Below are 13,284 nucleotides of genomic sequence, written 5' to 3'. Positions count from 1 at the left end.
GACCTATGTCAGTCTCTAAGCTCTTCACGCAGATTCATTAACAGTACCCACCAAGCAGCAGAAAAACCAGCCGAACATCACAGACTCGCAAACACAAACGCTGACTGGGCGGTGTGTTTGTTAGCAGGGAGGCATCAAACAGCCGGCGATAAGAAACCAGAGAAGGTGATCGCTGCGCGTGGCGCATATCCGAGCTTACAGAGGCACATATACTAATGCAAATAGAGGGTTGAGGAAGGTCGAAGCACAAAGGAGTGTGTGTGTGTGTGTGTGGAGGCAGATGCAAGTGTGGGAAGAGGCCACCGGAGAACAGTGAAATTGGTGGTGAGGAGGGCGGCACCAAAAGCTGAGCAGGAGACGACAAAAAGAGAGACGGAGGGCAAGAGAAGCTGTAACCTGCAAGAGATGGGTCACGAGAATAATGGAGGAGGTTGGGGCCACAACAGTATTATCCCTACTTCTTTATTTTTTTCCATTTTAATCTGCATGCAAAGAGCAGTGTTACTCATGTCTCCATTATCACTGAAAATACTATATTAATAAGAAATGACTTTCAAGGAGTCTGTTTGGTAAAATTGATTTATACTTTCATTCTCCCTACCATGGAGCAGTAATGGCAACAATATACGCACTCACACATGGGCTGTTAAATGTGCCAGCAAACAAATTACACCATGAATTCAGTTAATTAGACTTCGAGTGAGTGAATTTCAAAATTAAAAGCACAGTGCCAAGATGGTCACAGCTAACAGAATTATGTGAGCGATGAATTGGAGGAAGCAATTTTAGCTAAGTAGCCACAACCAGATCTTAAAATGAAATGGTCTGCTCTTGAAAACAAAATAAACACAAGAATTAAAGAAGTGCAAATTCTTGAAATATAAGCTGGAGTATTTAATGGATATTTCAACATGGAAGAAGGTAACATTTTTGAATCATATTTGTTTTCAAACATTGATTTCCTATTGGTGATGTTAAATCCCAAAACATTTTAGCCTTTTTACTGCAAAACATTGCAATGCCTAGCCCAAATTTTCATGCTGCTTTAACTTTTTCACTATTCCAACACAAAGTCATGCATGATTTGGAAGGGAGGATGGGGGCGGGGGGATTGATAAATGGCTTTCAATATTATTATGGGCACAATTCTATAAATTGTGTCATGCATTTGATTTCAGCCAATAGCCTTTGCAGTAACAGAAACAAGACTTTTGGAGTGTCTACCAGGTTTCTACAATTGATGTATACTTTTCTTAACTCAAGTTCTGTCAGATTAATGAACAGCCATTTAAAATGTACATTTGAGATCATTTGAACAAACATCTTTACAGAACAGTCATATTCATATTGTAATTAAATGCAACACAGCAAATAAATTATTTAGGGTAATCAGAAAAAAAGGAGCTGTATATGAATGCCTGATATAATTTACAAATTTTATGTAACTAAAAAAACTTATCATTTTCCTTCCACTTGACAATTTCGCAGTATTTTATGTTTGTCTATCATGTAAAATTTCACTAAAATGTTTTAGTTTTTTGGAACAAAGGTATGAATACTTTTCAAAGTAATTATAAGTTTGATAAATTAATTTGGCTCATCTTTCATTAATTAAGGAGCTAAACCAGGCCATTACATATTACGTTGCAATATGTACATTTTATTTAAGCTTTGCATCATTATTAAGTTTTTATTGATTAAAAACAGCACCATATTAGTAAATGAATTGTTCTTCTTGCAGGTTACAGCATTCGCTTAGCAATCTTGCTTCGAGGGTAGCAGAGGTGGGAGGAGAAAGTGTGTGTGCATGGTTTACCTTCTGGGTCCAGAAAGCGGCTTTTTGGCTTGAGGAGAGAGGTGGTGGGAGGAGTACTAGTAGGTTGGGTGGGTGGAGTGGTAGGAGCCATGGTAGTGACTGACACATTCTCTACAGACAGACAGGGAATGGAATGGCACAGACATACACAAACACTATTATCTACAGCATGCAGGGATACTAAAAAACACAGACATACTGTAGGTTTCACATTAGGGTTTACACAGCACATAATACATGGCAGGTGATTTGCTGAATGTAAATATTAATTGAGTTAATGGGTGCTCTCCTGTTAGCTTTGGGAGACAGACAAAATTACAGATGAACAAGCAACATCAGAGACATGTACATAATATAGAGCAGAACCCATAAACCTGAACACCTTTCATGCGACCTTTTTTTCCCAGTAAAACCCAAACGAAAATGTTGCAATAAGTGGTCAAAACCTTAAAAACCTTGTTGATAAACCTTGTGATCGATTTCAGTATTCAGCTTTTGTATAAACCTTATTAACATGCCAAATATTGTCCAGGCATATTTGCCCACTCTGCCTTGAAAAAATTCTTAAAATCAATCAAATTGTGAGGACAGCCTTTTGGACCAGCTCCTCTCCTGTCTCATCAATTTGGAAAAAAACATCCAGTTTTTGTAATGCGGCTGCTGTCTCATATTATCTCCACTTATTTATGAGTGCCTTCACTGTACCATAATAAATAAATATTCCTAGGCATGTTTGTGCTCTTCTCTTGACTGGTAGCTTTGTACAGTTAGCTCAGTTTCATCTTTAACCTTTTTAACCTCTCTGAAAAGCTTTGTTAAATGATGCAAATGAGTAATTGTCAGGAAAGTCCTCATGGGGCAGCAAAACATTATTTCAGGATAATTAGATTTACTGTAATTGATCGCAGGTCTGAACTCAAGAGGACTGAATAAAAGTTTTGGAATGATTTATAAGAGCCTTGTTTTTCTTCTTGCACCACAAGAACTTGGTGATTTACCAGGGGCACGTACACCTTTGACTTTCACTGTATAACTAATAAAGTCACTCTAAAATAGGATTATGAATTGCAAAGAAGTTTTCTTTTTCGTTTCCTAAGCTGCAACAAAACAAAGTTTGCTGTATTTCAGGGAAGAAATAATCTTTTTACAGCTTTGCAGGACAGTCAACTGGAACCCCCTTTGAAAAGATGTCAGCTCTGCCTTTTCAACATTTTGGGTCATAAAATAGAGGTATTTTAAATATTTCAGAATTTTCATTCATTTTGAAATAAATCCCAGTCACAGCTACAGAGATCTAACCCCAGTAAGTATGATGGTACTATTACCATGTTTCAATGTAAGTATGGTGTTCTTTTGATGATATGCCATCTTGTGTCAAACACAGGGAGTTTTGGTTCAAAATATCAAGCTCTGTTACTTCACACCATCCATATATGCGGAATACACCAGATCGATTCCTGTCAGTCTTTCCTCTGTTTCTGAGTGTTTTCCATGCCCTTTTTATCATATCAGGGTCTTATCCAGTTTTTGTAAAGTCACTGTTATTCCATTTCCTCCAATTAATGAGATACAATCACATGAATGTACAAAGTGATGCAGAATTCTCCATCTAAAATAGTAATATACTTAAATGTGATTAATCCCTTCAAATATCTGAATGGGTTCAAAGCAAAAGTCTACAAGCTTTAAAAGTTTGATGGAAATTACCTGGCAGTCTGTTATTCTTCAGGTCAATTGGAATATATCAGGAATGAATTTGTGACCAATGACACATTTTCCAAGCTTCGGTGGAAGCAGTGAAAGTCTGACAGACGCACACTCGTTGGAGCAGCGCCATGCGGGGGAACTGTCTCATTTGATGCTGAACAATAGCTTGGATCCTGACACCATCCTCCAAATCAATGGCAAAAACACAATGGCGAATGGAGAGGTAGAAAGAGACAAGTTCATATTGCTGTTAAACGAAAAATAATGGCTGACAAGAAGTACGAGGGAAATGAATAGTTAGGTGAGAGTGTGTGTGTGTTCGTGTTTATTAGTGCACGGTCCTCGGCACTTTTGAAGTCAGAAAAATCTGTCTTCATCAAAGTAACTTGAAAACTAACTGCAATGTACGAGGCAGAGCTTGTTTTCAAAGAGTTTGGCACTCACACATGCACGGTCATTCATGCTAGGTGAGCACATATGCTTACACAACAATGCATAATTGCTCCCCCCCTAACATACACACACAAAGATGCTGCCCTTTCTGCTCAGAAGTAATTTATTGGTAAGTATTCCTCTGTCTCTTCTCCCTATTTCTCCCACTGGCCCTGAGATCATCAATCTCTTTTTGCACTCTTCTTTGTCAGCACTATACTTCGCTGCCTCCTGCTTTGTTTTTTCTCCTTACTTCAAGGCTAGCCTGTGTCTTTCTCCCTTTGAAATAAGTGTGTGATACGTTCTATAAAAAGACTAAGCAAAAGGGTGTAGGAAAAAATCTATTTACAGAGAAATTACCAAACTCCATCCACAGGGCTGTGGAAAAGTCTGCTTTTTCCCCCTTTTTGTCAAACTATATTATGTTTTGTATTAGCAAAATGTATTGGATAACCCGAGTAAACACAAAAAGCAGTTTTTAAATGAATGAATTGAGCAAAAACACTCAATGCAGCACTAAAATAATGAAAGGCAAACCAGGACGTTCACCCTTGAATGGCTTCAAAATGAAGAAAATGTATACAATTAAGATTTTGGAGTGATATGTTCTCCCACATCCCACATCACAGCTTCAGCTGATTTGGAGCATTCACTTAAATCCGAATGCAATAGAGGCATGAGCTTAAACACAATGTTTATGGTTGAACATCCTCCAGTCTGGCTGAATTAAAACAAAACTTAACAAAACTGGCTAATTATTGCAAATTCTTGATGGTAGTTGTTGCAAAAGGAGGAACAACTAATTATTATGTGTGGGTGCCTTTACTTTTTCCCTAAAGGGTCATGTTTGCTTGAATACCCTTTTTACCTTCATAAAGTAGAATTTAAGCTCCTTTTTAAAAATTTAAGTAATATTTGTCTGGTATTACCATTTGTTTGATGATTTAAAATGTTTACAAAAAAAAAAAGCAAAACCAGAAGAAATCTCTGAAGAAGCCAACGCTTTCTTTTGGCACTGTAAGCCTCAATGCAGAGCCAAAGTGCTCCATGTTTCTGTGTGCCTTGAGCCTTTGGGATGAATATTATAATAGCTGGGATCGCTGCTCTAATTAACTGCAAAATGATTAATGTCTTACCTTAATTTACTCACTTTGTTTAACTTTTTCTTATGTTTTTTTTTCTTCTAGAATCTAATACTTCCTCTTTGTTCTTTCCAATCAGCCGTAACCTAGCCCCTCATTTGCAACCCATGCTTTCACTAGACTTCATTTGGCCGCCTCAGCTGGCTTCTCTAGTTTCTTTCCTTCGTGGCTACATTCCCTCGCCGCCACTCTTCAGCTTAATTAAGGAGAATGCCGTACAGCTGTCGTTCTTTTGGCCGATAGCATCCCTTTTTTTCCCTCCACATCATATTGTTATTCATTAACACTATACGCCTGCCAATCAGACACACAGCCCACGTTATTTCCAGGGATGGGTGAGGCAGCACTTGCGATAATGACGTTGCTGCTTGTATCTCATTCTTGCAGTGGTGCGCCTGAGGAGACTGCATCACCAGCATGGATTCTTTCATGTTCAGCTTTCATGATTATAAGGGCCTTGCCCGGAGCATTTTTTGTCTATCCAGTTGTCTATCAGTGAGCTGAGTGCTAGATATTGGTGGAAGGTCCATGGCTGAGGGCAAGGAGGCCAACGCTGTTCAACTGAAGGCTCATTCAAAATTTACTCTGCCGTCAGGTGCATAGTCATGTGTGGAAGAAGGCAGAGCTGAAGACAAATCCGTCTCTGAGTTATCTCAGAGTCTGGCTCCGTCTGTCACTAGCCTCCAACCTTTTTAGTCTCTCCTCTCATTCTGTGCACTTTTAAAAGTCTCACTTCATTAAACGTAGGTCTGTGTTTTTTATTCCAATCATCTTGACAGCTCATTACAACAGTCAAGAAGACACCGACTAATCCCTGTTCACCTCTCTATCAACGCTACCTGTCCTTTTCATCTTTCTGTCATCCCATTCTGTTTTCAAAGAATCTTAGAAGAAAATTATTAGTCCTCCAGTTCTCTCTGTTCACTTCTCCCTGCTGGTTTTCAGATGTCTATCCATGTATGTAAGCGTACTTTTTATGTAAAAGATTCCTATCGTTCTCTCTCAGTCTGTCTTCATGCATTTCTCCAATGGTCTGCAATTCAATCCTAATTGGTTTTACTGGCTTGGCAATTCATCTCAGGGCTGCAGCTCAGTTAAATTACGTAAGGCGGCCCTGTGGACCTTAGCAGGATTGTGGACTTTTATCTACAGTGTACTGCAAAAAAGTAATATGTCTTGGACTTTTTCACCTCATGTCATGTTACAACCACAAACTTCAATATATTTTATCGGAACTTCATGGGATAAACCAACACAAAGTAATACATAACAAAGTGGAAGAAAATTGGAATGTGCTTACAAGTAAAAATCTGAAAAACTTGCAGTGTTTGAATTCAGTCCAATTTCTTCTTATTCCCTGAATAAAATTCAGTCTAATCAGATGATCTCTAAATTTTTTGAGAACATCAGTGAACACACCAGACATGCCAGGACTTAAGATGTGGAGCATTTTCAAACAGGGTTAAGTAACAAACTCCAAAGATTTTGGGTATCTCACCAAGAGCCGTTCATATTCTGATAATGTAAAGAGTTTGGCAAATGCTGCAAAGGTACCAGGACAAGACTGTATGCTGACAGGCCAGACTAGGAGAACATTAATCAAAGAAGCAGCCAAGATAACACTGGCCAGGCTGCACAGCTCAGATGGAAGAATCTGTTGTCAATTTGGCACAAGCAACGTAGGGGACAGAACAACATGTGCAAGAAAAAAATGAGTTTTTGGCCTATGTGCAAATCCCTTCCTGAGAGGAATACCAACACCCTAAACACATCACTTCCAAGGGGCAGCATCATGCTGTGGGGATGCGTTTCATCAGCAAAGACAGGGAAAATGGTCTGAGTTAATGGAAAAATGGGATAGAGCGAATAAAGGCTGGAAAACACTTGAAATTGGAGTAAAGGTAAGGCCAATAAACATACAGCCAGAGCTGAAGTGGTTTAAATCAAAGCATATTCATGTGCTAAAATGACTGAGTCAAAGTCCAGATTGATATCCAACTAAGAAATAGTTCAAAATTAAAATTCACAGATGCTTTCCAGGCAATCAAACTGAGCCTGAGCAAGGGGATGCCTTATATGTTTTGTGAGGATTCACACATCAGCTCAATGCATTCACACATCATCATCTTTATAAAATAATGGTCTAAGTCATTTTTGGCCTAAAAGGATTTTATTTTTTTGCCTGAGTCATTTTTGGCAAAAAAGAGATGGTGTTTTTATTCTTTTCCAAAATCATTTTTGGCAAAAAAAATGACACTTTCTTAATAATATCCCTTTCACTTCATTCCTATTCCCTACTTTCTGTTCATGTATTACAAATCCATCCAAATATAATACATAACAGTTTGTGGTTTTAAAGTTACAGAATATGAAATAGTTCCATGAGTGTGAATACTATTGGAAGGCAACTTGAAAAATTCAGTTTATCACTTCACAGTGGTGGGAAAAGAATTAAAAAAACAACAAAAGAAAATTGCTATACTGTTTTTCCCAGGAGAGTTTCTACCCTCATGAGCATTAAGTTGGTCTCCCTTCATAAAGAGACCAACACACCTGCATCAACTGACTTTTACTTGAGTTTTTGGTGGAAAATAACTCTCTACATGAGCTATTTTTTATTTTGAACTTACAATAAAACTCTTTATTTTCCGCTGACTCATTTTATATCTTCCAGCACTCCCTCTTTGTTTTCACCTCCTTCCCCAGTGCACTGTGGGATTCCCTCTGGGAAGACCAGGAGCCACGCGAACTGACATTTAGTTTATCTGATGAGCCGAGGTACTGAATTCTAACCCGCCTTCGACCTCTATTGTCCTTCCTCTATAACTTTCACTCTTTTCTTCGCTCTCTCCATCACTTTGTGCCTCGCTCACTATTCCCATCATCCGCTCTTTCCCAACTCCTCACACCTCAACGCTTATGCTTCACCCTCCCGCATAAAGAAACTGAAGTGCAGATGGACCTATAATAGGGGGCAAATGGGTGGCAAGGTGAGAAACAGTGGCGGTGTTGGAGAAGTGAGGAGAGAGGAGGAGGCTGAACAGGAGGTGCAAAAGAGGTGAGAACAGTGAGTAGAGCATAAAGGCGGCTAGATATTGAGGAAAAACATATGGAGAGCTTGAATGTGTGCAGTGAAGCAGAGAGAAGAAAGCAGTTATAGAAGAAAGACTGAAACAAAAAAAATCAACATAAAAAGCTTTATCTTTTTTTCTGTCAAAACAATGATTAAGAATAAGGGAAGATTTTTGCCATAAAGACTGATATTCACAATTTAAAAGTAGTAAAAAAAAAACACGAATCTAACAACGTGGGTGTTGAAGGTGAAAAAAAGAGAGCATACTCTGGGTAGGTGCTGGAGTTATGAATCATCTTAACATATTTTACAGCACAGAACGATATTTATTTTCCATATTGACTGATGAGCTTCATTTAATTCCCAGAGGCATTTCTCTAACACCTTATTAAATCATCCATGGTGGATTATTTGCACTGACAGAGATGTATAGCTTATGCAACACTCCAGTTTTGTAGAGCATTTCAAAAGACACACACACACACACACACACACACACACACACACACACACACACACACACACACACACACACACACACACACACACACACACACACACACACACGCCATACATACATCTCTGGAAACTTTAAAGCTGAATGTAAAGAGGGATCATACCATATTTCAAAAGAAAGAATTAACACCATGTTTGCCTCATTATCCACTGTGACATTTGTTCAAAACTCAAGAGCAGTGTTTAATATAATGACGTGCGGCAACAGCCCTGATCTCTTTCAGATAAAGGTTTGAAGAGAAACAATCTGCTCGCTCAGTGAGTTCATACTTTTTGTTAAGAACCGTAACACCACTGCTGACACAAAGCAACAGCGTGCGGGTTTAAAAAGCTGATTGCTGTCAAGCTGTTGTGCACAGAGAAGCTGAGTTTGTTCTAAAGTTTGTTTCTGTGGTTATTTTTTAAACAAATGCAGATGTCTAGTATAATCTAAATTATTGAGAAAAGTCCAGTGCTATAAAAATGTATCTTTATATTTATTTTCTCAGTTTTTATCACACTGGCATGTTATACATCATATAACTCATCTTATTACAAGACAAAGATAACCTGAGTAAATATATTGGCTACTTTCAAATGGAAGCATACAGTGGTTGGTTGTTTGCAAAGTTGTTTTAGAGGACCTGCTTTTGAATCTGCAATTTGTCTTTTTGCATGTTCTCCCTGCACATACACAAGTTCTTGCCAGGTACTCCAGATTCCTGTCATAGTCCATAAACAGTCTTTAGCTAATTGGTTATGCTAATCTGGCTGTAGGGGTGAGTGTGTGCGCATGGTTATTAGTCTTGAATGTCCCTGTGTTCCCCTCCTCTGCCTCAACATGACTGTGTGGTATGGTAGCTGCACAGCATTGGAGAGGAAACAACTGACACGGGTGGTGAGAACAGCACAAGGCATTGTGGGATGCCCCCTCCCAGACCTGGACTCCATTTACACAGACCGGGTCAAGAAGAGAGCTGGATCCATAGCCATGGATTCCAGCCACCCGGGCCACAGACTGTTTGTGCCGCTGCCATCAGGCAAGCGGTACAGGAATATACGGACTACAACAAATAGACTGAGAAACAGTTTCTTCCCCACAGCCGTCAGAGCCATTACTCCCTGCCGTCCCCCCCTCCCACACATATCATAACCTCGCAGTCACACATACATATCCCCCACCCCCACACGGCCATATTGTTCTGCACTTTGCACTGTCACATTATCTGTACTTTGCCATAATTGGACCTGCTGCTACTTCTTTGGTGTGGTTGAGTGCCTTTAGTTAATTTAGTTGTATATATTGTTATTATTATTATTGTGTGTTTGCTTATTTATACTGTATATATTTGACCTTTTGCACGGGAGCTGCAATGGAAATTTCGTTGAATTCTGTTCAATGACAATAAATGCTATCTATCTATCTGATGAACTGGAAAATAGATTGTTTTCAAATAATTTTTTCATTTAAGAGAAGAAAGCTCACAAATTGAACCAGGTCTTATGTGCAAAAGTGAAAGCCCCCAACCTAATATTTGGTTATGCCACCCACAAATGGTAATGGATCATTTGTATTGTGATGGAGGAATTTTTGTGGAATTGTTTTTGAAGAGTGAAAGTACTTTGACCAAACCATTGCGCAACCTTTATTTTTTTTTTTAGAGCATTTCAGTAGATTTTCTAGCATGCTTTCATCATAGTCCTGCTGCATAATCCAAGTGAGGTTCAATTTAAGATTACGAACTTATAGCCAGGCAATCTCCTTTTGCATTTGTAGTAGAGAGCAGAATTGCAAAATTCTGTAGAGTGGAGAATGATGTTTTGTTTTTTGGGTGGGGGAGTTACTTTTTTGCTAGCACCATGTACAGTATGTTGGGATAAATTTTTTCTCCTAATAACTTAAATAATTAGGTTGTCTATTTCTGCTTAAAATTGATGACCTACAGTGTGACAAAAGATAGCAAAATCTTTAAATGGAATAATGTTATTTCATCATACACTAATAGGATAGACCACAGAGACAAGAAAACAAAATCTTGAAAGACAAGAAATCAGAAGAAAATGTTTCTCCAGATGCATTTGCAGATGTCAAAGCCTTAAATGTCCAACATCCTAAGAAGCGCATAGAGAAAGAAAAACAAGAAGCTAGTGGGTGGGGATATCATCTTTTATCTTGCCACTGCTGCCACCCTAAAAAACTGTCATTATTAGTGTCACTGAAAGGTTGTACAATGGCATGTACAGGGCATCGATGTGTGAGAGAAAAGTGGTGTTAGTGTTATGGGTGTTGAGGGGTTGCTAACTAAAAGCAGCTCAAAATTGTTCCATAATACATCTCTGCTCTCTGCATTCACCCTTTCTGCTTCTGATCTCCAAATCAGGTGCTAACCGTAATGACAGGAGCCTCCACCAGGGGCTGGGGAGCTTGGATCAAAAAGTAGCAAGCCCTGCTGAGTGACAGTAACGTTGGTGTAATTAGGCCAAATCAAAAACAAGCCAGAAACCGGCCACTAATGATGAGCTCACTTTGCAGTTCATCCTCACTGCTGTCCTCACATAAACAAAATCCTGTGTTGTCCTCACACCACTGAAAGTTTAGTCAGTCGTTTCACGCGGCACTGACACATTACCATTCATCAAAACCTTGCTTTTTCAGATGCAACTGAAGCGCCGACAGAAAGTTTGCCAATTTGTCGCAGCTGCTGACAAACAGACGTATGAGAATTTCCTGAGGTCTGTATTATCATTTCCACTGAGCCATGATGCCATGTAACCAAACTGGGTTAGCTATCAATAAAGGAGAAAATACCACCGTATTATGAAGTCAGAAAGCCTAGACACTTTGAAAGTATGAAACAATTAAAAATCAGGCTTTTTCATTTTTACAGCTAGTTAAGTAATTTTAAAATTCATTCTTCACATCAGACATTTTGGAATCACAACCTTGAAAACCAAGGTTGAATGCCTTGAACAAACATAAACAGCCAGACTGCTGAGATGCCCGCTAGTCTTGCAAGAAGTTTGTCAGGTAAGATAATTGGTTCTTCTGAAGCATTTTCATAGGTTTTACTTTTCATGAGTCATCTGTCTGCAAAAAGAAAGAAAAACAACTATGATAATAGGAAAGAATCCAATCAACAATCTTACTCTCTAAATATTACTTCTGGATGTTCTCCCACATCCCACATCACAGCTCCAGTTGTGATTTAATTTTTCTAAGTGTTTGAGCCAAATGAAGGAGAGATTGCAGCTGATGTGATTTTAACTTCCCTCCCATCAACCACATGTGTAGCATAACTTAAAACATATTCTAACCTTGTATATATACATATTTACAAGAAAGAAAAACTTACTTACTTATTCATATGTTGATATTTTAAATGTCTTAAATGAGGGCAAAGCAAAGACTAAATCCTTGTCTGTGTGAACAAACTTGGTGAATAAAGCTGATTTATTCTGAAATGACATTTGACCAAATGACTTGTGGTAAGAGACTGATGAATCCTCAGTAATGCGATGTAGTAAATATTCTCAAGGTAAATATATACTGATTATAAGTAGAAAAGTGAGACTTGCACAACCTTTGCATGGGTTTCTGGCATACTTATGTATTGAGAAATGAGAGGCCTGACGGATGTGTACATCACAGTGACAGTGGAACATTTTTAATCTGAATCAGTACAGAATCTCAGAGTTTGCTATCTGAATTTCAGTGTTTGATCTTTTGGATATAGGTGGCCATTTTTTACTATGTGAAATTACAGGCAGAGCGAAGGCATTTAGGGTGTGGTTTTGTTGGGTCTACAACCTTCTGCACTACGACAGCTTCTCTTCTTACTTGTTCTTCCTCACAGGATAAATCACTTTACAAACATTTTTGATCCTTTCTCAGTTTCTTTTTATTCACATATTTCTCCATGTCAACAATGGAAATTAATGTTGTGATATATACGTAGGTCTAAAACTATTTCGCAAATGGAAGACTTATAAAAATACCAGATATGTTCTGGAAGAATATAGTCACTATCATTGTATTTAAGTGAAACACCTGGGAAATATAAACAACAAAAAGTTCCTTGACTAACTCTAGCTCCTCTCCAATACATCTGCTTATGCAAAAAAGAGCATTGATCTGAATTTAATTGCAACATATGCTTAGCTGTTGTTTGTCTGCCAAATTTAATCATGTAAACATGTAAAAAAAAAAAACAACTGAACTCTGTTGTCTGTTTCTGGTGTGTCAGTGAGTTTTGAAAAAACACAGATCACCCATCTGTTGCACAAGGTCTGGAGCCTATCCCAGACTTGGGTTGGACCAATGGCAGGTTACAAGGTTACCAGTCCATTATGGTGCTAACACAAAACACACTCAATCACACACAACCACACTTACAGTCAAATTAGAGACACAAGTACATCTACCATTCACATATTTTACTCTGGGGGAGCAAAACAGGGCACTCAAGGACTGTCCTATCCAGGCACTTTAAGGATAAGCAAACTTTATACAAAAAAAAATTGAAGGATAAGTCCAAAAACTTTACTGGTAAAAAAAATAAAATCAGCCGTCTTCACTTATTGCACTCAAGAGATTTCAGTTCCTCAAAATTCCCTGAGGA

At 38.4% G+C, this 13,284-nt stretch overlaps 1 protein-coding gene across 5 annotated transcripts in view; it reads right to left on the bottom strand.

The window, feature by feature from the left end:
- The window catches only part of cadm4 (cell adhesion molecule 4), a 222,230-nt gene that overhangs the window by 8,704 nt on the left and 200,242 nt on the right, over positions 1-13,284 (bottom strand). For 4 of the 5 annotated variants that reach the window (XM_023330937.1, XM_023330938.1, XM_023330935.1 and 1 more), the window contains exon 7: positions 1,817-1,927. The exons of the other annotated variant lie outside the window; for it this stretch is intronic. In XM_023330937.1, the coding sequence (XP_023186705.1) occupies positions 1,817-1,927 (111 nt within the window). The remainder of the gene's footprint in view (positions 1-1,816; positions 1,928-13,284) is intronic. 5 annotated transcript variants of the gene reach the window in all.

The sequence above is a fragment of the Xiphophorus maculatus genome, chromosome 3 (genome assembly GCF_002775205.1).
Source record: "Xiphophorus maculatus strain JP 163 A chromosome 3, X_maculatus-5.0-male, whole genome shotgun sequence".
Taxonomy (NCBI): Eukaryota; Metazoa; Chordata; class Actinopteri; order Cyprinodontiformes; family Poeciliidae; genus Xiphophorus; species Xiphophorus maculatus.
This window is presented reverse-complemented; position numbering and strand designations above follow the sequence as displayed.